General features: G+C 40.2%; 1 protein-coding gene across 1 annotated transcript; it reads left to right on the top strand.

Annotated features, from left to right (window-relative positions):
- The first annotated feature begins 11,561 nt into the window (after window positions 1-11,561).
- stmn2a (stathmin 2a) lies at window positions 11,562-20,905 on the top strand. The gene is made up of 5 exons (XM_067449031.1): window positions 11,562-11,769; window positions 13,801-13,896; window positions 17,181-17,356; window positions 17,551-17,742; window positions 19,332-20,905. Exons 1-5 carry the CDS (start codon window positions 11,751-11,753, stop codon window positions 19,389-19,391), a joined length of 543 nt encoding a protein of 180 aa, XP_067305132.1. The 5' UTR covers window positions 11,562-11,750; the 3' UTR covers window positions 19,392-20,905.
- The last annotated feature ends 333 nt before the right edge of the window (window positions 20,906-21,238 follow it).

Here is a 21,238-nt window from a genome sequence, read left to right as displayed (position 1 = left end):
TTACCAGGTGGCTTTTTTAATTATATGATATCATTACGTTGTCTTGACGTCCAGCCAATCGCTGCATTGCCGATCGTGGTTTCGAGTATCGATGCATCTGCCCTCTTCAGGGAACACAGGCACGAGCAGTGATCTCAGATAACTTAATTCAGATATTTTAATCCAATCCATAAATTCGTTTGAAGAACCAAATTAGCCAGAGATCAGTTATCAGGATTAAAAGATCTGGGATCTGTCAAATCATCTCAGATGTATTAAGCAAGGTACGAAGAACGGACCCCAGAGCTCCAGAGAGGAATCCTTTTATTTTTAATATTTAAAGTCCCAGTGAACCGGAAGTAGCTAGTGAGTTTTCTTCAGTGCTGTGACTTATTTCCGAGTGAAACGGAATAATGAATAGAGGGCAGGAAGCCTGATGTCATCATACTCAATTCTAGTCATAATATGAGTCTGAAACTGCTCCATTGGGCTGTAATTATGGGGTGTGGTTCAACCGAACCAGGAAAGACATCAATTGGATAGACCTACAACCAATCAGAGCAACGGACCGACGCATAACATTAGTTGTCAAACGTAAACAGAACTCAGCTGCACTGTGTTGCTAAGTCTGCGGTTTTCCGACGGGTTGTTTTCTATGTCCATGGGTTGCAACCTCAATTATGTGATATATAGACCCAGGGATGCGAATTTTAGCAGGCAACCATGCCAAAATAACACACATTTAGCCCCCACCCCCCCCCCCCCCCCCCTCCCCACGCCATTTTTTCCCGGAGAACCTGTAATATATGCTAACAAAGTAAATAGGTTCAATTTTGATTTCATTCCTGTGTGTATAATAAGCAGGCCTATAGGCATATATTACTAATGCTCCCTTTAAATAACACAAAAAAATACTGTGCTATTTACTTTAGAACAGGTTTTTGTTGGTCAGTGCCACAGTCTATTTCAGTTGCCTCAAAATAGCAACATGCCAACAATGCGCTTGAACACACCTGGTTTTCAGACCAGCATGCCCATGGGTGAACAGATGGGCAGGAGGGATAAATTAAATTTGCTATTTAAGCAATGTGATGCTGGACATAAAAATAATTACTGCGTTGGGCTGAAACTATGGTAAACACGCATTGCGCCGGGGTGTCCATAGGATTGGAAGACAGGGGAGCAGCCCCCAGGGTATTTGTAACTTGTGTTTGCAAAATCTCTGCACTCACATCTAGAGCTACACTTATGTCAACAACTAGTAAAGAAACCAAGATGTTAACAAGTAAATCGTGACAGACATATCCTCTTCTTCCATTTCTACTCTGTTAAAGAAAATTTACTGTAATGTTAGCTTTTAGACACATCAAAGCTGCATGGGGGAATTTACTTAGGCCAGACTTTGCTCCTGATGAGTTACTATATTAAGCAATGACTTAAATGCTATCGGTCTGCTCATGTAAATGTATGATAACGTAATAGCATACTATATCTAATTCCTCTCTATATAAGATAAGTTTTCCACAGAATGCTATTTAATTACACTAATTACTGTAACTGCGCTGTGGACTGGTTCAATCAGAGTGTAATTTCGCTGTGTAGTTTGGCTTGCATACAGTTTAACTCAAGAACCAGAATTTTAAGGTCATAGTGAAATGTGACACAGGTTTGAGTGTTTCTTAAAGGGGGGGTGAAACACTCAGTTTCAGTCAATCTCATGTCAATCTTGAGTACCTATAGAGTAGTATTGCATCCTTCATATCTCCGAAAAGTCTTTAGTTGTTATATTTATAAAAGAAATATAGGCTGTACCGAGTCTTTCCGGGAAAAAAACGAGCGCCTGGAGGCGTATCGTGTGGGCGGAGCTAAAGAATGACGAGCACGTACAAAGTGGTGACGTCCTCAAGGGTGGAGAAGAAAACGCTAACCTAAATAAACCATGGCTATCAATCAGATTTAACTAATACAGATATGATCCAGAATCAGATCCAGGGGCTAAAATAAACTGAACAGGAGAAGGAACAAAAGCAGGACGTCCGTCTCTGTGGTATGTACTGTATTTAGTGGCTTGTCAACATTTGTGTGTGTTTACTCACAGTTTATGAGAACATGATTCGGTTTATGGACTATTGAATGCGACTAAACCTTAGCAGTAGCAAGCAAAATGGTTTTGCACGTCAGACTAGTGTAACGTTATAGAACAACAATAGAGTCCGTTAGCGCATTTGAATGACGAAGCACGCTTTGTGAGAACGCTAGGTTTATGTTTGGGTGGTTTTACAATAAACAAACTGACACCTATAGTGGTCAGCTAAACAAATGTATTTAAACACACACCATAGATTGCATGCTCCATTGATAAATTAACTAACGTTATACACGATCGTGTTGTTTACTGATGTTTACTTACGCAACGATAGCCAACAGCATAGACATTTAAAGCAGTTTTACTCACCGCCTGTTTCCAAAGCAGGACCGAACCTTTATCGCTGGGACCTCTCTGTCAAAAACACACTTCTTTGGTAACTGTTGATTTAGTGAAGTCCTGACAGCAGTGACCGTGAAGATCCACTTTTGCGGTTCATAAATGTCTCTATTTATACAATCTGCAGCACATTCATGCAAGTCTGTTTTTTGCACATACAAGTTTAAAGGCATTTGTTTGTGGATAGTAAAACGTTCATGGATAATTGTGCGTGAATGTATTAATCATTTTGAGTCTAAAATCATCCCATAGATGTCACCCATAGGAATAAAGTGGAGCACGGCGTGACAGAAGTTTTCACGGACGAGTGGATTTGCAGCTGAGAGCAGTGTTTATGGGCGCCGTGCATTTGCTCTCTCGCCTCTAGTCATGCGCGCGCACCCTTTCGGGAGAATAATAATAATAATAATAATTCATTACGTTTATATAGCACTTTTCTAGACACCCAAAGCACTTTACATATAGAAGGGGGGAATCTCCTCAGCCACCACCAATGTGCAGCATCCACCTGGATGATGCGACGGCAGCCATTTTGCGCCAGAACGCCCACCGCACACCAGCTAATTGGTGGAGAGGAGACAGAGTGATTAAGCCAATCAGGATATGGGGATTATTAGGAGGCCATGATGGACAGGGGCCAATGGGCAAATTTGGCCAGGATGCCGGGATTACACCCCTACTCTTTATCGAAGGACATCCTGGGATTTTTAACGACCACAGAGAGTCAGGACCTCGGTTTAACGTCTCATCTGAAGGACAGAAGAGCCCGTATGGCCCATACAAGGACCTTCTGCTCTGTCGACGTCAAGCGGATCCATACTCGAAAAAAACTCTCCGAAACTTGTGAGAAACCGGAAGGAGTATTTTTGAAACTTTGTCTATGTTTAGGATGGGAATCCAAGTCTTTAACAGTGTAAAAAGCTGAGTATGCATGAAACAGCATTTCACCCCCCCTTTAAAGGAAGTGTATGTAAGATTGTGGGCAAAACTGGTACTGCAGGTGTATCCCCTCTCCTCCTCCCCTGGTGTATCCCCTCTCCTTCTGCAGGACCAGCAGGAACGTTTGTAGCTGCAGCTGTGGTAACTAGAGCAGATCTGGCAACCCGGATGCCGAAACACTACTGACTTTGTGATTGGTAGATAGGTGGAGGGTGGAGCTTCAGGCCAAAACATCAACATCAGTTGAGGGATGCAACAACAACTTTTAAATGACAATATCCTGGCCGGACTACTGTTGTCAGTGATATAAGTATTTGAAATTAAAGGAGGGGTGAAATACTGTTTCATGCATACTGATCTTTTTACACTGTTAAAGACATGGATTCCCATACTAAACATAGACAAAGTTTCAAAAGTTAAGGTGGACGTTTGATGGGAGTATTTCTTTGTCAAAAATACTACTTCCGGTTAGTCATAAGTTTCGGCAATTTTTTTTCGATCATGGGTCCACTTGACGTTAAAATTTCGGAATTTCCTTGTATGGGCCGTACGGACAATTCTACCGGAAGAGCGTGAGAGAGAGAGCGAAAGCAACAGGCTACGCCCATCAAAGCGGGGCTCGTAGGCTCGTAGGCCAAAAAACCCCGCGTTAAGGCAACAGTGGATGTAATTTGCTTTTCCGGATCAGCAACTGAGTTGCGCAAAGGTTTATGTCTGTTCACTGCATTTCGGTGCCGACTGTTTCATAAACAAGGCCCAGCTCGACGCCGGATTTTCCGATCGCCTAATGCTGAAGGATGGAGCAGTCCCAACGATAAAGGTCCCAACGTTAGAACCGCAGGCGGTGAGTAAGACTGCTTCAAATGTCTGTGTTTTTGCCTATGCTCATCAAGTAGCCCAAACATGATCACGTATAGTTAATTGATCAATGGAGCATGCGATGTGTAGTGCGTGTACATTTGTTTAGCTGGCCACTATATATGTAACTTTATGTTCGTGTATTGTAAAAGCACTCCAAACAACAATACACAAAGAGTGGGGAAATATGTTGAACTAAATAAGCATGCTTCTTCATTCAAATGCGCTACTATTCCGTGTCTTTCTATGTAAACACTAACTTAACCTGCCGTGCAAAACCAGTCCGCTTAATAACGTTACTATTGTCTACACAAACCACGCGTAAACACACACACACACACAAATGCACAACTGCACTTCCCACATGTACACCTTCAAAGACAAAAATGCGACGATATAATTCAAGTATAAATATGTAAATAACACAAGCCGCTAAGCATATTATATAGTTAGTGTATAACTTGTAGCACATAGAGACGTCCTGCTCTAGTCGTTTTTGCTGCTGCTCCTGTTCAACTGCAGCCTCTGGGTCTGATTCCGGATCATAGATGTATGGCTTTATCTGATTAAAAGCCATATTTTTATTTTGAATAAAGTTTTTTTCCCACTGTTAGGGATGACACAGCTTTACGACGCACTCAACACAATAACAGCGGCGCTCACACGTCATTATTTAGCTCCGCTCACACGATACGTCCCCACCCGCTCGTTTTTTTTCGGAAAGACTCGGAACAGCGCATCTTTCTTATATAATTATAAAAAAAATAAAGACTTTTCGGAGATATGCAGGATGCAATGCTACTCTATAGGTACTCAAGATTGACATGACACTGACTGAAACTGAGTGTTTCACCCTCCCTTTAACATGATTTCTTAATGTCTAGTGACATATCAGGACCATTTTATGATTAATTGAAGTATATTTCTTACATACAGTTCCTTTAATTTAAGATGATTTGTTCTGCCAAATTATGTTTGCAATGTATAATATAAATAAACAACAAAAAGGCAGTATTCAAATAAAAAAATCATTAAGAATGAAATAATTTTCAAAACCACAGTCAACAGTTTCATGAACTTTTACCATTAACTTTTTGTTTATTGTCTTTGTGGGTGGAAGCACCAAAAAATGCCTTCTGTTTTAAATTGTGGCAAATCGGTCTATCACTCTGTTGTGACTTAGGTGCTTCATTATGTAATTTTCAATCGACATGGCTGCAAGATTGTGAAGCCTTTTCTGCCCCATTGTTTGACACAGCCAGTGAAGCCGACGCAGTGCACTAAAGGACTTTTCACAAGAACAGCTGCTCACTGTAGTGCCTGGCTAGCTCATCCAAATAGGATTCACTCAAGAAGTTTTCAGATTTAGGGCTGCATGCCTGGATACCTTTTAGGAGCCCTGAATGTACACTTGGAAATCTTAGTTCAAGCTCACTAACCATCCTGTCCTGGTTTTCAACGTCTCTGAGATGATCAACTCCGTTCCTGAACCCAAGGTTGTCTCCAACACAAAATCCTCCATTTTCTTCTGTTTATGCCTTTTCCTAGCATGTGGTTATGGTATACTGTGTGTGTGGCACATGTCCTTGGTTCTCTCTTACAGGTCTGTGGCAAATGCACCTGTGCTTTTGCCCCTCTGTTTTACAGACGGCTTCTTTGCCCATAAAATCTTGTCTGCCAGGTCTAAAGTCTGCTTCTGTAGGAGCTTGTGGAGTCCTTGAGTTACAGACAGAAGTTCCTGAAACCACAGTAATAGAGCTTTGCTCTAAGACCAGCAGCTATGGGGGATCCAATGACAGAGAGACACTCAAAAATGGAAGGTACGGTAATGCCTCAATAATGGCATTAATGGATCGCAGCTGGCATGCCTGGTGAGTGTTTGAAAGTTGTACGAGCTCAACTGCTGTCAGTCCAAGCCTGATCTGAGCTTCTGAACTTATGATGATTTACTAGAGAGGTGCTGAAAAAAGAATACACACTCTCCAACAAGCTGAAAAGCTCCACAGCCACTGAAACAGCTCTGAATGTTTGGCACAACACTAGGTTTAGCTCATGGGCATAAAAATTGCACATAGATAGCCTCAGGATGGAACTTTGTAAAATATGCTTGCATACCTCCAGTGGACCCACTCATTACAGCTGCACCATCATATGCTTGTGCTACACACACACTTAAGTTCTGCTACACCATTCTTCTGCATCTGCTGCTGCAGCTCGTTAGCAATGGACTGGGCATCAAATGACTTTATCGCTCTAAGTACTAGGAAACGTTCCTTCCCTTCCCCCTCTGACACGTACCTAACACAAACCGTGCATCTCTTGCCTCATCTGCCATAATGGCATAGATTTCGGATTTTGTCATCTCAGATACAACGACATTGGTCACTTCTTGAATACAGCAATCAATAATCTCGTTCTGAGATGTTGGCGAGTAGCATTTGATGGTGGTTTATATTTTTTATAAGGAACGGATCAAACTCCATAAAAGTTGCCTCTGTTTGGTTCGTTCTTAAACCTTTATTACCACGAAAGGGGATTCCTTGTCTTCCTAACATGTGACTGCAACAATTCACCTTAGATAATCTCTTCTCTTTGCAATCTCACTTGCATTTGCAGATGCTATCATCTGTGCAACTTCTTCCTGTCGGCTAGTTGCCAGGTAGCTTTTCCATGCGACAACACTATCCTTGTGTGTGTGCCATCTAATGCTTGCCAAATATAAACAAGGCTTTCTTCCAGTTCTTGCAACCCCTACTGACCAAAGCATAATGTTTTATGTTTTTGCTAAACACTCGACATGGGAAGCAGAAAGCTGCATTACGGTTGATTGAATATTCCAACCAGTTGTGGTGAAATGACAGTTCTGTCACCTGTTGGGGCCCTGTATCTTTGCTACCTACATCAAGCACATTACAGGAAGAAGTTGCTGTAGTTGCTTCTTCATTTTCCTTCTCTAGGTCTGTTTGCTCCGCTCTCCGCAAATCAGTTTGGTCTCCTTCTCTTACTATTTCCATTTGCTCAAGCACCTCTGTCTCTGGACCTGCTTGCTCATCCAGCCTCAAGCAGCTTGCCTGTTGACCCTTTTACTCCTCAGCCTCTCCTTCTGTCTTATCCTTTAAGATAAAAAAAACCCCTAATGCTAATTTCATGACTTCGAAATGCAAATTGGTCACATGAAACAACATCCAAAATGTACAAAAACAGACAAACAGAGGCCAGACAGCTAAAACGTTGGTAAGTTAAACAAATATGACAAATACAGTACAAGACAAAGAAAAAATAGGCATCACTGCATACTTTTATCATGTAAGCTATTAATACAGATCCTATTTAAAGTGGCTACTGTCTAAATACAATAACCTGATGGCGGAAGGAATAAAAGATTTGGAGTAATGGTTACTGTATACAGGTCCTTCTAAACAAATTAGCATATTGTGATAAAGTTAATTATTTTCCATAATGTAATGATAAAAATTAAACTTTCATATATTTTAGATTCATTGCACACCAACTGAAATATTTCAGGTCTTTTATTGTTTTAATACTGATGATTTTGGCATACAGCTCATCTCAAACAATTAGCATATTTCATCCGACCAATAAAAGAAAAGTGTTTTTAATACAAAAAAAGTCAATCTTCAAAAATGTATGTTCAGTTATGCACTCAATACTTGGTCAGGAATCCTTTTGCAGAAATGACTGCTTCAATGCGGCGTGGCATGGAGGCGATCAGCCTGTGGCACTGCTGAGGTGTTATGGAGGCCCAGGATGCTTCGATAGCGGCCTTAAGCTCATCCAGAGTGTTGGGTCTTGCGTCTCTCAACTTTCTCTTCACAATATCTCACAGATTCTCTATGGGGTTCAGATCAGGAGAGTTGGCAGGCCAATTGAGCACAGTAATACCATGGTCAGTAAACCATTTACCAGTGGTTTTGGCACTGTGAGCTGGTGCCAGGTCGTGCTGAAAACCAAATCTTCATCTCCATAAAGCTTTTCAGCAGATGGAAGCATGAAGTGCTCATAAATCTCCTGATAGCTAGCTGCATTGACCCTGCCCTTGATAAAACACAGTGGACCGACACCAGCAGCTGACATGGCACCCCAGACCATCACTGACTGTGGGTACTTGACACTGGACTTCAGGCATTTTGGCATTTCCTTCTCCCCAGTCTTCCTCCAGACTCTGGCACCTTGATTTCTGAATGACATGCAAAATTTGCTTTCATCCGAAAAAAGTACTTTGGACCACTGAGCAACAGTCCAGTGCGGCTTCTCTATAGCCCAAAGTGTCTTGACCTGGGGAATGCGGCACCTGTAGCCCATTTCCTGCACACGCCTGTGCACGGTGGCTCTGGATGTTTCTACACTGCCTCCGCAGTTCCCCCAAGGTCTGGAATCGGTCCTTCTCCACAATCTTCCTCAGGGTCCGGTCACCTCTTCTCGTTGTGCAGCATTTTTGCCACACTTTTTCCTTCCCACAGACTTCCCACTGAGGTGCCTTGATACAGCACTCTGGGAACAGCCTATTCGTTCAGATATTTCTTTCTGTGTCTTACCCTCTCGCTTGAGGGTGTCAATGACAGCCTTCTGGACAGGGTCGGGTCGGCAGTCTTACCCATGATTGCGGTTTTGAGTAATGAACCAGGCTGGGAGTTTTTAAAAGCCTCAGGAATCTTTTGCAGGTGTTTAGAGTTAATTAGTTGATTCAGATGATTAGGTTAATAGCTCGTTTAGAGAACCTTTTCATGATAGGCTAATTTTTTGAGATAGGAATTTTGGGTTTTCATGAGCTGTATGCCAAAATCATCAGTATTAAATGGGGGGGGGGGGGGATTGTCTCTGTGGTATGTACTGTATTTAGTGGCCTGTCAACATTTGTGTGTCTTTACTCGCAGTTTATAATGACATGATTCGGTTTATGGACTATTGTATGCGACTAAAGGAAAACGGTTTTGCATGTCAGACTAGTGTAACGTTAAACATAGAACAGCAATGAAGTCCGTTTGAATGAGGAAGCACGCGATCGTGTCGTTTACTGATGTTTACATACGCGACGATAAGCAACAGCACAGACATTTGAAGGAGTTTTACTCACCGGCTGCTTCCAAAGCAGGACCGAACCTTTATCGCTGGGACCGCTCCGTCAAAAACACACTTCTTGGAGTGTGGAGATCCACTTTGCGATGCGACTGAAGCGATGTTGTGAAGCTTCCCGTCATTTCTGTGTTCAAATCGGTTCAAATGCAGCGCTGCCTTCCCGGAATGCTGTGCTGAAGCGTTGAAGTCGCTTGATGTCAAAGTGGAGGAATGAAGTGGAGCGCGGCGCGGACTATAACCGACATAAGTGTTTACGGACGACTGGATCTGCAGCTTGAGAGCAGTGTTTATGGGTGTGCATTTCCTCTCTCGCCTCTAGTCACGCGCGTGTGCGCGCACCCTACGGGAGAAGAGACCGTACGGGCCATACAAGGACCTACCGGTCTTTTAACGTCAAGCCGAGCCATACTGGAAAAAAACTCTCCGAAACTTGTGAGAAACCGGAAGTTTTTGACACAGAAATACTCCATCAAACGTCCAACATTAGTTTTTGAAACTTTGTCTATGTTTAGGATAGGAATCCAAGTCTTTAACAGTGTAAAAAGCTCAGTATGCATGAAACAGCATTTCAACCCCCCCTTAAAACAATAAAAGACCTGAAATATTTCAGGTGGAGTGCAATGAATCTAAAATATATGAAAGTTAAATTTTTATCATTACATTATGGAAAATAATGAACTTTGTCACAATATGCTAATTTTTTTAGAAGGACCTATATATGTACTGTATGTAGGATTGCTTTAATTTTAGTTTCACATGTGTATCTGTGGGCATTTGATCATCTTTAGCCTACAGGACTGACGCATACTGGATGTTTTTCCCTTTTCACACCATTCTTTGTAAACCCTACAAATGGTTGTGCATGAAAATCCCAGTAATTGAGCAGATTGTGAAATACTCAGACCAGCCCATCTGGCAAAAAGAACCATGCCATGCTCAGAATTGCTTAAATCACCTTTCTTTCCCATTCTGTTATTCAGTTTGGAGTTCAGGAGATTGTCTTGACCAGGACCAGGATTGATTAATTAGATAATTGCATTAATGAGAAATTGAACAGGTGTTCCTAATAATCCTTTAGGTGAGTGTCTAACCATATTATATATTGTGGTGACTTGTGTACAGCAATTTAATAAAATAAAAACTCTGTTCCCCATTTAGCCTTTTTTATGATTTGGTTTTAATGTTGATGCTTATTTAATGTTAGAAAATTACACAAATCAGAATGGTAAACACTTGCAACAGGGATTCAACATTACAACTAATATTATATTTGATTTTGTCCTTGGGAAATGGAATGGATCAATGATGTGATATCACGTGTGACCGGTTACTCAAAAATTCCTTTAAATATTCATATTTTTGTGTAATCCACACATCATCCTCAATGAACCCATCTCTTGCATGATACCTCGAACTTTCGAATATTCAGCTTTAATATGATTTCTGACCTGTAAGGTTGCCAGAATAATAATCATACACTGTTTGTTAATAGGCCATAGCAGAACTGGCACCCCGACTGAGTCTGGTTTCTCCCAAGGTTTATTTTTCTCCATCATGCCCTGATGGAGTTTTGGTTCCTTGCCACTGTCGCCTCTGGCTTGGCTTGCTCGGGGACATTAAAATTTCGATCTAAGCTTTCAACTAAAATAATATCCAAATAAAATTAATTACTAAATTAGGCTAACTGTATCAACTATATTACTGATCTGCCTACATTGTCGCGATATGATAAATTGAAATGGGATAACATCACCGTTTTCTCTAGCCTGGTTAAAACCAGACCATTCTCAGTAGTAACTGAGTTACTTGCAGAGCAAATCTAAATTTGCAGTGACTGTACAATCAAATGAGCGACTGCCGAATCAAATTGTGTTGCAGTATTTTCCTGTTTAACACTGTGAAGCTGTCCTGCCTTGACGGGTTATCCCGCCCTCGCGGCAGTAAACACGTCATCAGAGAACAGATTTCGTTCGGCGGGGAGGTGAATTTATTTTGATTAAAGTGTATGGTGGACGGATACATCATTTAGAATACTACAATATTCCTTTAAAATAAGAATAATCTATTTTAATTCCACAGTGACTTTATTTGAGCCAAGTAGGCTAGGTGTCTGAAATATTGTGGACCGCGATAGTTTCAGCATCTAGCGCTCGATAAGATGCAGGCCAGTTTTTTTTCCTCCCACACACGTCAGTGAAGTGAAGTGTTGCCGGTGGCCAATCTGCTGTTGCGCGCCGACTAGATCATAAGTCAGCCGCTCCCATTCCTCACATCCCTCCGCGCTCCTCATTGTGCTCTGCTGACTCAGTGCCTTAAGCATCATCCGCTCTCAACGCCACTGGCACAAACCACGACCATTGTGGAAATTAATACGGATTCAAGAAAGGACACCATGGCCAAAACAGCGATCGGTAAGTGCTGCGCATTTCTCCACTTGTCATCTTAATCCATTGTCGCATTTGTAGGCATGTTAACGGAGACTGAGTAGGCTATGTCTACGACAAGATCTACTGAGCGTTATACCATGTACGATCTATATTGAATATAGACAATGCTATATTAATATAGTTCTTATATAGCCTATTCGTGCATAAAACGCATTGTATAAGCAACTGCGACTCGACTCTACGTTTACATGGACGGAGGCATCCTACAAAGGTACATGTCGCATTTCTTCCATTAATATAGTTTAGAATATTCAGTGAAGTCAATGTCACTTGCATTATGAATTAGAATAAATAGCCTGCGTAAATGTCTCAATATAGTGACATGTATGTAAAATGATTGGCGATGGCGCACCTGCTCCTGCTGCCGCGCATCATAATGCAGAAAGACCGCACCCAAGAAACGCTGCCCAGACAATATAGCCATAAAATCCACACAAATACATCCCCATGGAGCATTTCCCTTAATAACCCATATTTAACTCGAGATTCTTGCTTTATAAGGAATAATCATGAGAATTAGCGCGTTTTTTTGTTTGTTATGGATGTCATCGTTCTTGTTCAATATGAAGTGCTGGCATATAAACTGGCATCAAAGATAAGGTGACATATTCTCATTCACACTCCATTTTATTTTTTAAACGAGTCACTTTATGCATGTAGGCTGAAAGCGGGTTCATCTTGAGATATAACACACAGGCCTGCCTCATTCATCACGTGCATTGTTATAATACAACAACATTGGTAGCTCTGCTCATGTTTGTGTATGACACAGATTTTAAAAATCAAATCTAAATCATCTATTGTGTTTATTTCCATTGTAGCCTCTATTTTGTTGTGGAGTCAGGTCCATGCGATTCATGACCAGATGGCATGGGCGGATTTCACAGTGCATTTTTTCGGGCTCTGTGTGTCCTGTAGAATTACTGAAGCAGTAAAGTCGCCTTTCTGAATCGTTCATGGGCTGTTCTGTCAGGGTTCATTGATCAGTGTAAGGCTCTCGAGCTGCGGGCCTGCTTGTTGATATTGCTAAGAATGGCCGGGGAGTTGCAGGAGGCCGAGGAGACGCAGATTGGGAGACCGGCCAGCCCTGCAGCAGTGGGATGCTGCAGGGTGGCCTTTGCAGCACCGGACAAATAAGTACTGACACTATGTTGGACACCGGTCTGTGACCCCGGGCAGGAATTTGCCCCTGTGTGTGATTTGGACACTGAGAGTATGGGATATATATATATATATATATATATATATATATATATATATATATATATATATGATTACTATCATATTTACTTGATTTTCTTATTTAGTCCTACTTGTTTAGTTTGTCCTAGTCTGGCTGGTGTCTGGCTGTAATTTTCTTGCTAATGGGTTGTTGGATGTGCTTGTAATCTGTAAAACGCTACAGAGGGCAGGAAATGAGAAGTGTCATTAGTGTGCCTGCTGCATTTTTCATGAGTCTGCAAGCTCCATTTGTTTGAATGTAGAAAAATCTCTCGGTAGACTCCATTTGTGCCACTCTTATGCTTTGTTGTATTTCAGTTGGTTGTGTTTATCCACTAATCTGTAACAAAAACGATTCTTCTAAGTTGTAAACGAACCAAAGATTATTGGAATATGCTTTACAATAAAATATTTTGTCTTTCACATTCTTTCACACAAATTTCTTTCACACACTTAAATCCTACAGTATTGTTTTCAGTGTGTATATAGGGATATTGTTATGCTTGTTCCTGATTAATACTTTTTTTTCATTGTTCACCACTATAATAAGCTTTTGAAAAGAGCTAATGTAGTTAAAGTGGCAGTGTCGATCAGTCGCTCAGTTGAAGCATCATAGAGACAGACACTCGGAGATGAAGTACAGGGTATGTTATAGCCCCCAATTGAATTCCCTGAAGAGCTGTAGAGACCGGGCGATATGCTCTGGCCTGTAAACTTCAGCACATTTGTGGGCGTGTGTACGACTAACAAGGGACCAATTTTGTGTTGTTCCAGCATACAAAGAGAAGATGAAGGAGCTGTCCATGCTCTCGCTCATTTGCTCCTGCTTCAGCCCACAGACACGCAACAACCTCGTCTGTGAGTTTGAAGGTAAGTGAGAGAACAGATTAGTTTTCATTTGACGCAATATATGAAATGCATATTGCTATTTTGGTAACACTTTACAATAAGGTTCCATTTGTTAGCATTAGTCATCTACAACTTTCAATGCAGTTGTAAAACATTCTTTTAATCTTAATATTCATTTTAGCATTTAGGAAAACATTAAATTCAAAAGTTGTCTATATTACCTGATCTAGCATGAACAGTTGTATTATTTAATGTTTATTACCAAATATTAATATCTACTGTAACAAATGTATTGCTCATTTTTAATTAATGTTGTCAGTTACGGCCTTTTATATTCTGGATGCCAGCCGAACTTAGCCCCTCCCACAAAATGTTTAGCTTAGGCAGTTCGGTCTGGCCTCGCTCCATAGAGGAGTAATTATCCCCGAACAGAAACTGTTCGGACCAATGAAATCATCAGGGCGGGCTTTAGACGATGATGGACAGATGATCAACAGTAACGTAATCATGCACGTCATCAAAGGGGCTTGGATTATATTTGTTCGAATCCTAAACGGAGAGCTTGTTTGTATAAGCATTCACCATCACAATTTCTCTCTAAAATGATGGTCATGTTGGGTAAGTACTCTGTGTATCATTAAATTATTTTATTTTTTTACAACACCGGCAAAGATCGTTTATTGCAGCGCGCGTGCAGACAGGGTTGCCAAGTTTTTACAACAAAACCCGCCAACTACCAGCCCTAAACAATAGCTTCTCAGTTTATAAAAATGGTGTTTGGGGGTGTAAAATGTGTGTTATTTTGGCAAGGTGTAAAATTCTAAAATATCAAGATATAAAACTCTATATATCACGTAATAGTCGCTTCAACCCGCGGTCATAGACAACAACCCACGGAAAAAAACGGGGACATGGCAACACAGTGCAGTTGAACTCTGTTGACATTTGACGATGCGTCTCTTCGTTGCTCTGATTGGTTGTAGGTCTGTCCAATTGATGTCTTTCCTGGTTCGGTTGAAACACGCCCCACAATCACAGCCCAATGGAGCAGTTTCAGACTCATATTCTGACTCGAATTGAGTGTGAACATGTCAGGCTAGGCCTTTTGTGGACTATTATTGATATTTATATAATAATTATAAAAATAATACATTTTACATAATAAATATAAGGATATATAAGATTTTTATATAATAAATATAAATAAATATAAGAACACGTTAAAAATGCTGATAATTTCTTGATCGGAAACTGAATTAATTATGCTCTGAAATGTATGAAAAGATAAATTAATTGAAACATGAGCCACATAAGAAAATAAACATCCTTTATTAAATAATAATTGTGACATAAAAACAGAAATTATGACAGTCAAATTTATATAAAGAGTGTAAATGATGACATGCTGTCATAATTATGAAAGGTTAAAATGACAAAAAAAATCCAAATTATGAGGTAAAAGGTCATAATTATGACAAAAGTAAACATTTATTTGTCTATTCAACTTTTTATCTCATAATTATGACGTATCTATCTCTTAGCATCTCTAATAATTCTGATTTAGCATCTCATAATTATGTCATAATTTATACTTTTTGTCATAATTATGTCTGTCACAATTTTAACTTTTTAGTTTCATAGTTATTTATATATATATATATATATATATATATATATATATATATATATATAAAATCTCCTTATTATGTTGTCATAATTCCAACTTTTGTCTCAAAAAATTAGCATATCATGAAAAGGTTCTCTAAACGAGCTATTAACCTAATCATCTGAATCAACTAATTAACTCTAAACACCTGCAAAAGATTCCTAAGGCTTTTAAAAACTCCCAGCCTGGTTCATTACTCAAAACCGCAATCATGGGTAAGACTGCCAACCCGACCCTGTCCAGAAGGCCATCATTGACACCCTCAAGCGAGAGGGTAAGACACAGAAAGAAATTTCTGAACGAATAGGCTGTTCCCAGTGTGCTGTATCAAGGCACCTCAGTGGGAAGTCTGTGGGAAGGAAAAAGTGTGGCAAAAAACGCTGCACAACGAGAAGAGGTGACCGGACCCTGAGGAAGATTGTGGAGAAGGGCCGATTCCAGACCTTGGGGGACCTGCGGAGGCATTGGACTGAGTCTGGAGTAGAAACATCCAGAACTACCGTGCACAGGGGTGTGCAGGAAATGGGCTACAGGTGCCGCATTCCCCAGGTCAAGACACTTTTGAACCAGAAACAGCGGCAGAAGCGCCTGACCTGGGCTACAGAGAAGCAGCACTGGACTGTTGCTCAAATTTTGCATGTCATTTGGAAATCAAGGTGCCAGAGTCTGGAGGAAGACTGGGGAGAAGGAAATGCCAAAATGCCTGAAGTCCAGTGTCAAGTACCCACAGTCAGTGATGGTCTGGGGTGCCATGTCAGCTGCTGGTGTTGGTCCACTGTGTTTTATCAAGGGCAGGGTCAATGCAGCTAGCTATCAGGATATTTTGGAGCACTTCATGCTTCCATCTGCTGAAAAGCTTTATGGAGATGAAGATTTGGTTTTTCAGCACGACCTGGCACCTGCTCACAGTGCCAAAACCACTGGTAAATGGTTTACTGACCATGGTATTACTGTGCTCAATTGGATTGCCAACTCTCCTGACCTGAACCCCATAGAGAATCTGTGGGATATTGTGAAGAGAAAGTTGAGAGACTCAAGACCCAACACTCTGGATGAGCTTAAGGCCGCTATCGAAGCATCCTGGGCCTCCATAACACCTCAGCAGTGCCACAGGCTGATCGCCTCCATGCCACGCCGCATTGAAGCAGTCATTTCTGCAAAAGGATTCCCGACCAAGTATTGAGTGCATAACTGAACATAATTATTTGAAGGTTGACTTTTTTTGTATTAAAAACACTTTTCTTTTATTGGTCGGATGAAATATGCTAATTGTTTGAGATAGGAATTTTGGGTTTTCATGAGCAGTATGCCAAAATCATCAGTATTAAAACAATAAAAGACCTGAAATATTTCAGTTGGGGTGCAATGAATCTAAAATATATGAAAGTTAAATTTTTATCATTACATTATGGAAAATAATGAACTTTATCACAATATGCTAATTTCTTTAGAAGGACCTGTAAGTATGTCATAGTTTTGACTTAGCATGTCTTAATTATGAATTTTTCGTAATTATTATTTACTAAAGCCTGATGTTTTTTTTTTTCTATGTGCAGGAAATAATGAATTGACATGACTTAATTGAAGCTATGCCCCTTTTATTAAGTGAGTTAATTTGACATTGGTTGTTGTCTTGTAGATATGGAAGTAAAGCCCATAAATAAAAGGGCCTCAGGTCAGGCCTTCGAGGTGATCCTGAAACCGCCGTCACCTGTGTCGGACGTGGCCCACAGCATCACCTCCCCTCCAAAGAAGAGGGATGTGTCACTGGAAGACATCCAGAAGAAACTGGAAGCTGCTGAGGACCGCAGAAGGGTTAGTGGAACTGAATGTATAAAAGCTTTCTGAGCTGTAGCTATAAAGCTTAAAATTGTATTAACACAGACAAGTGTACACGAATCAATGAATCAATAAATATAGGTCAACCACTTTGAAATCAATTTAAAACCTCAAGAAATGTATGCCCTTCCACGCCTTAATTGCATTGTTTGACTGACTTTCCTCAACAGTCCCAGGAAGCTCAGGTGCTCAAAGCTCTGGCTGAGAAACGTGAGCACGAGAGAGATGTGCTGCTCAAAGCCATGGAGGAGAACAGCAACTTCAGCAAGATGGCAGAGGAAAAGCTCATTCTCAAGATGGAGCAGATCAAGGAAAACCGGGAGGCTTACCTGGCGGCCATGATGGAACGCTTGCATGAGAAGGTGAGCAAAAAAGCTGGACTGTAAATATAATTATGTAAATTTAAATGTATCATTTAATAAATATTATTTAATTATATGAATAATTTATTTATAATATATATTAAGATATTTAATTGTCTAATAATAAATAATATAAAATTACAGTTACACTTTATTTAAGGTGGCTACATTGTATTTGCTCAAATAAGTACTGAGTAATATTAATGAACTACTTGTACTTACTATAGAGTTACGGTTAGGGCTTGGTTTAGGGTTAGTTACTTGTAGTTATGCATAATTTATTGTTATTACTATAGTAACTACATGTCGTAACATGTAACTGTATCACCTTAAAATAAAGTATTACCTAAATTAGTTTGTCAATTTAAGGTACACTATGTAACTTCTGGCAGTGCATTCTGCATTTTGCGGAAAAACATTGTTTTGGTTGTGCTTCGGCTCTGCATGACTGTTGATGAATATGGTTCTTTTTTTTCGTAACTAAAAAGACAGAGATTATCCTACTGCTCATAAAACATTAACTAAAAGACTTAAAAAATGGAAAGGATCTCAAGCTGACTAGCTGAAGAAAGACCCATTAATAGACAGTACTTCTTAAAAATAAGATTTAAATTTAATGAAGTGGAAAGGGAAAGAAAGTGAGAAAGACATTGCTAGCATGAATTAGCATGTTTTGCTGGCATGTTTTAACGGATTGGCAGAAGAAGCTCCTCGGTTCCCCGGAGATTTGAGTTTTTGCTAACGATTAACCTATTTCACTCCCCTCCATACACGTACGCGTCAGAGTAGCTGGAGCAACTTTTCTCTATTTACGGATATGATGAGACAGGCTCCGGAAGTTTATTATTGCAGTCTTAAAGGTGTCATGAACAGGCTTTTTTTATGTGTTTATACTGTTGTCTAAGGTCAACTAATGACGTTTGTGTGTTTTTTTAGATTCAAAAATATCATAACTAATAAGTAATAGTCTATTTTCTACACTGGTTTTAAGAATCTCTTCTAAACGCTGGGTTTTGATGGGCGTGCCGCAATGGAGACTCGGAAGTAAACGCCCACAGCTAGGATTGGACAAGATTTGCATATTTAATAATCTTCAGCTCCCCTGTCAGTTCAGTTAACATGAGGGAGGCATTGTTTTGAAAGCAGCAACCGGAATGATTCTCTCAATCACAGGGCTCGTAAATGTCTTCATCAAACAAACATTTCTCATCCATCTGCGATTGATTGGAATGTTATTTTTGCATTACTTGTCCCGCCCGATCGGTGGATATAAGCACGAACCATGCGTGAGCGCGCACACACACACGCACACACACACACACACACACATATGTGAACTCGCCAAGATCAAGAAAGGAATAATATATCACTATTTGAGATTTAACGGCCTGCCTCACGGGCTTGCATTTTGGTAGCCCGTCTGGAAATCACATCGCCCCGAGACTACTATTACATATGAAAACATGTTTTACTCACGTAAGTGTGTTGCACAATTCCTTTTGGATATATAAAAGGCACAGCTTTGTGTTAATAAATGAATGATCAGTATAATAGTATGTGTTGCTATGTGTTTGTTTTGGTCCTATCAGGAGCGACATGCTGCAATTGTCCGCAGGAACAAGGAGCTGAGGGAAGAGCTAATAGCGTGAAGTTCTCATCCTCCTCATACCCTTCATCAGCCAACCTGTCATCCTATCCTGCTCACGCACACTCACACACAACCACTGGTAAAAACCAGTCAAAACAACTAGTATCACACTCGTATACTGTTTGAACGGTCTTGCTTGATTTCATAGAGTAATGGGAAGACACGTATTATTTTGTAAATACATATTTTTTATCTATCTATCTATCTATCTATCTATCTATCTATCTATCTATCTATCTATCTATCTATCTATCTATCTATCTATCTATCTATCTATCTATCTATCTATCTATCTATCTATCTATCTATCTATCTATCTATCTATCTATCTATCTATCTATCTATCTATCTATCTATCTATCTATCTATCTATCTACCTGATTGAATGATAAATCAAATGTATCAAATCTACATGGTACATTGTGTTAATTCTTTTATTATTATTGTTTGTCAATTTCTTTTTTTATTCAGGCACGTCTGGTTTGATCATGTGAAAGGTTTTTGGTGTTGTGAGAAAGCTGCTCGCTTACGTTTGCAGTGTTAAATGATGTAAAGTTTGGTGTAATTGTGAAGAATGCAAAAAGCTTCAGTGCTCAGGCCCCAGGTCAACATAGATTTACATTTTAAAAAGCAAACATACCCCAAGACTCATAAATATATATTGCACTTAAGTTTATATGCAGCATGATCAAGACATAGCCACTTTTTCCTGAACAAATAGCTTGAGATATGAGTACTGAAAGAAATAAAAACATGTTAATAGTGTCTCATTTTGAAATTCTGTATTTTAGTTCTCTCTGTGAAATGAAATATCCCTCTCTTGAAATGTTATGAACATCTGCATGCCGACATCTGCAAACGTACTCTTTTGTTGGCTGACGATTGGAAACACTGCACCCCTTTCTGGACCCTTTGGACTAGACAGCTTCGCCTGCATTATATTAGAAGAAAAGGAAAAAATAACCAGCCAGTTCCTATCCCAGCCATGCTCTATTTGGTGACCTCCCCCTCACCCACACATCGATTCAGGCCTTCGGCTCTCAAGGCTGATGTTTGTCATCTGTCTCTAGCAGGACATCTTCATTAGTACAGCGGTGTAATTAAAGGAGTTGTATCTCCCCGAATGTTCTGACATGTGTTTGGCTTGATAAAATAGGTAACATCTTTACCAGCTGAATGTATCCCCATATACTCCCAACTACAGCCTTTGACGTGTGACTATTTTGTAATTGGTTTATTTTGGTGAGATTGGAGTGAGTGTGTGTACTGTAAGTGTGTATCCATGTTAGGTTGACCGAGCATTTGTGTCCTTTCTCTCCAGAGGTGAAGTGATGGGCAGATGCAGAATATGCACTGAATGATTATGATTTTATTTCAATTATTTATTTATTTTTTCAGATCACTGTCTCTTCTATAAATATGCTTGAAGTGTCTTCGGCTGCCAAACTTGTCTTTTCCCCTCTCATTTCTGTGTGTGCAAACTTTGGTGAAAATAAAGGTTTGGGGTTCTGTGAACTTGTTTGCTTTTTTAATGAAGCTTCTTATAATGTCATTATAGAGCTTCACCAGCAGATGACAGTAAACCTATTGCAACATATGGGCTCAGCTTATCAACACGTTAATGCAAATATTTAATCAGCCAATTGCATTGCATCGGTTATGGGATGGGATGGGGTGGGGGGGGGGGGAGAGAGAGAGACTGGTCTGAACTGATAGAAAGGCAACAGTAACTCAGATGACCAGTTACAACCGAGGTCTGCAGAAGAGCATCTCGGAACACAAAATGTATCCAAAACCAAAGCAGATGGGCTACAGCAGCAGAAGACACGCCAGGTGTTGTCTGCTAAG

The sequence above is a fragment of the Pseudorasbora parva genome, chromosome 7 (assembly GCF_024679245.1).
Source record: "Pseudorasbora parva isolate DD20220531a chromosome 7, ASM2467924v1, whole genome shotgun sequence".
Classification (NCBI taxonomy): domain Eukaryota; kingdom Metazoa; phylum Chordata; class Actinopteri; order Cypriniformes; family Gobionidae; genus Pseudorasbora; species Pseudorasbora parva.
Note: the sequence above shows the minus strand (reverse complement) of the source record. Positions and strands in the feature narration are given on the sequence as shown.

Excerpts from the sequence above, each read along its gene's own strand:
- stmn2a (XM_067449031.1), top strand. Across the intron at positions 13,897-17,180 it reads CCTCGTCTGTGAGTTTGAAG|ATATGGAAGTAAAGCCCATA; the intron begins GTAAGTGAGAGA and ends GTTGTCTTGTAG. Across the intron at positions 17,357-17,550 it reads CTGCTGAGGACCGCAGAAGG|TCCCAGGAAGCTCAGGTGCT; the intron begins GTTAGTGGAACT and ends TTTCCTCAACAG.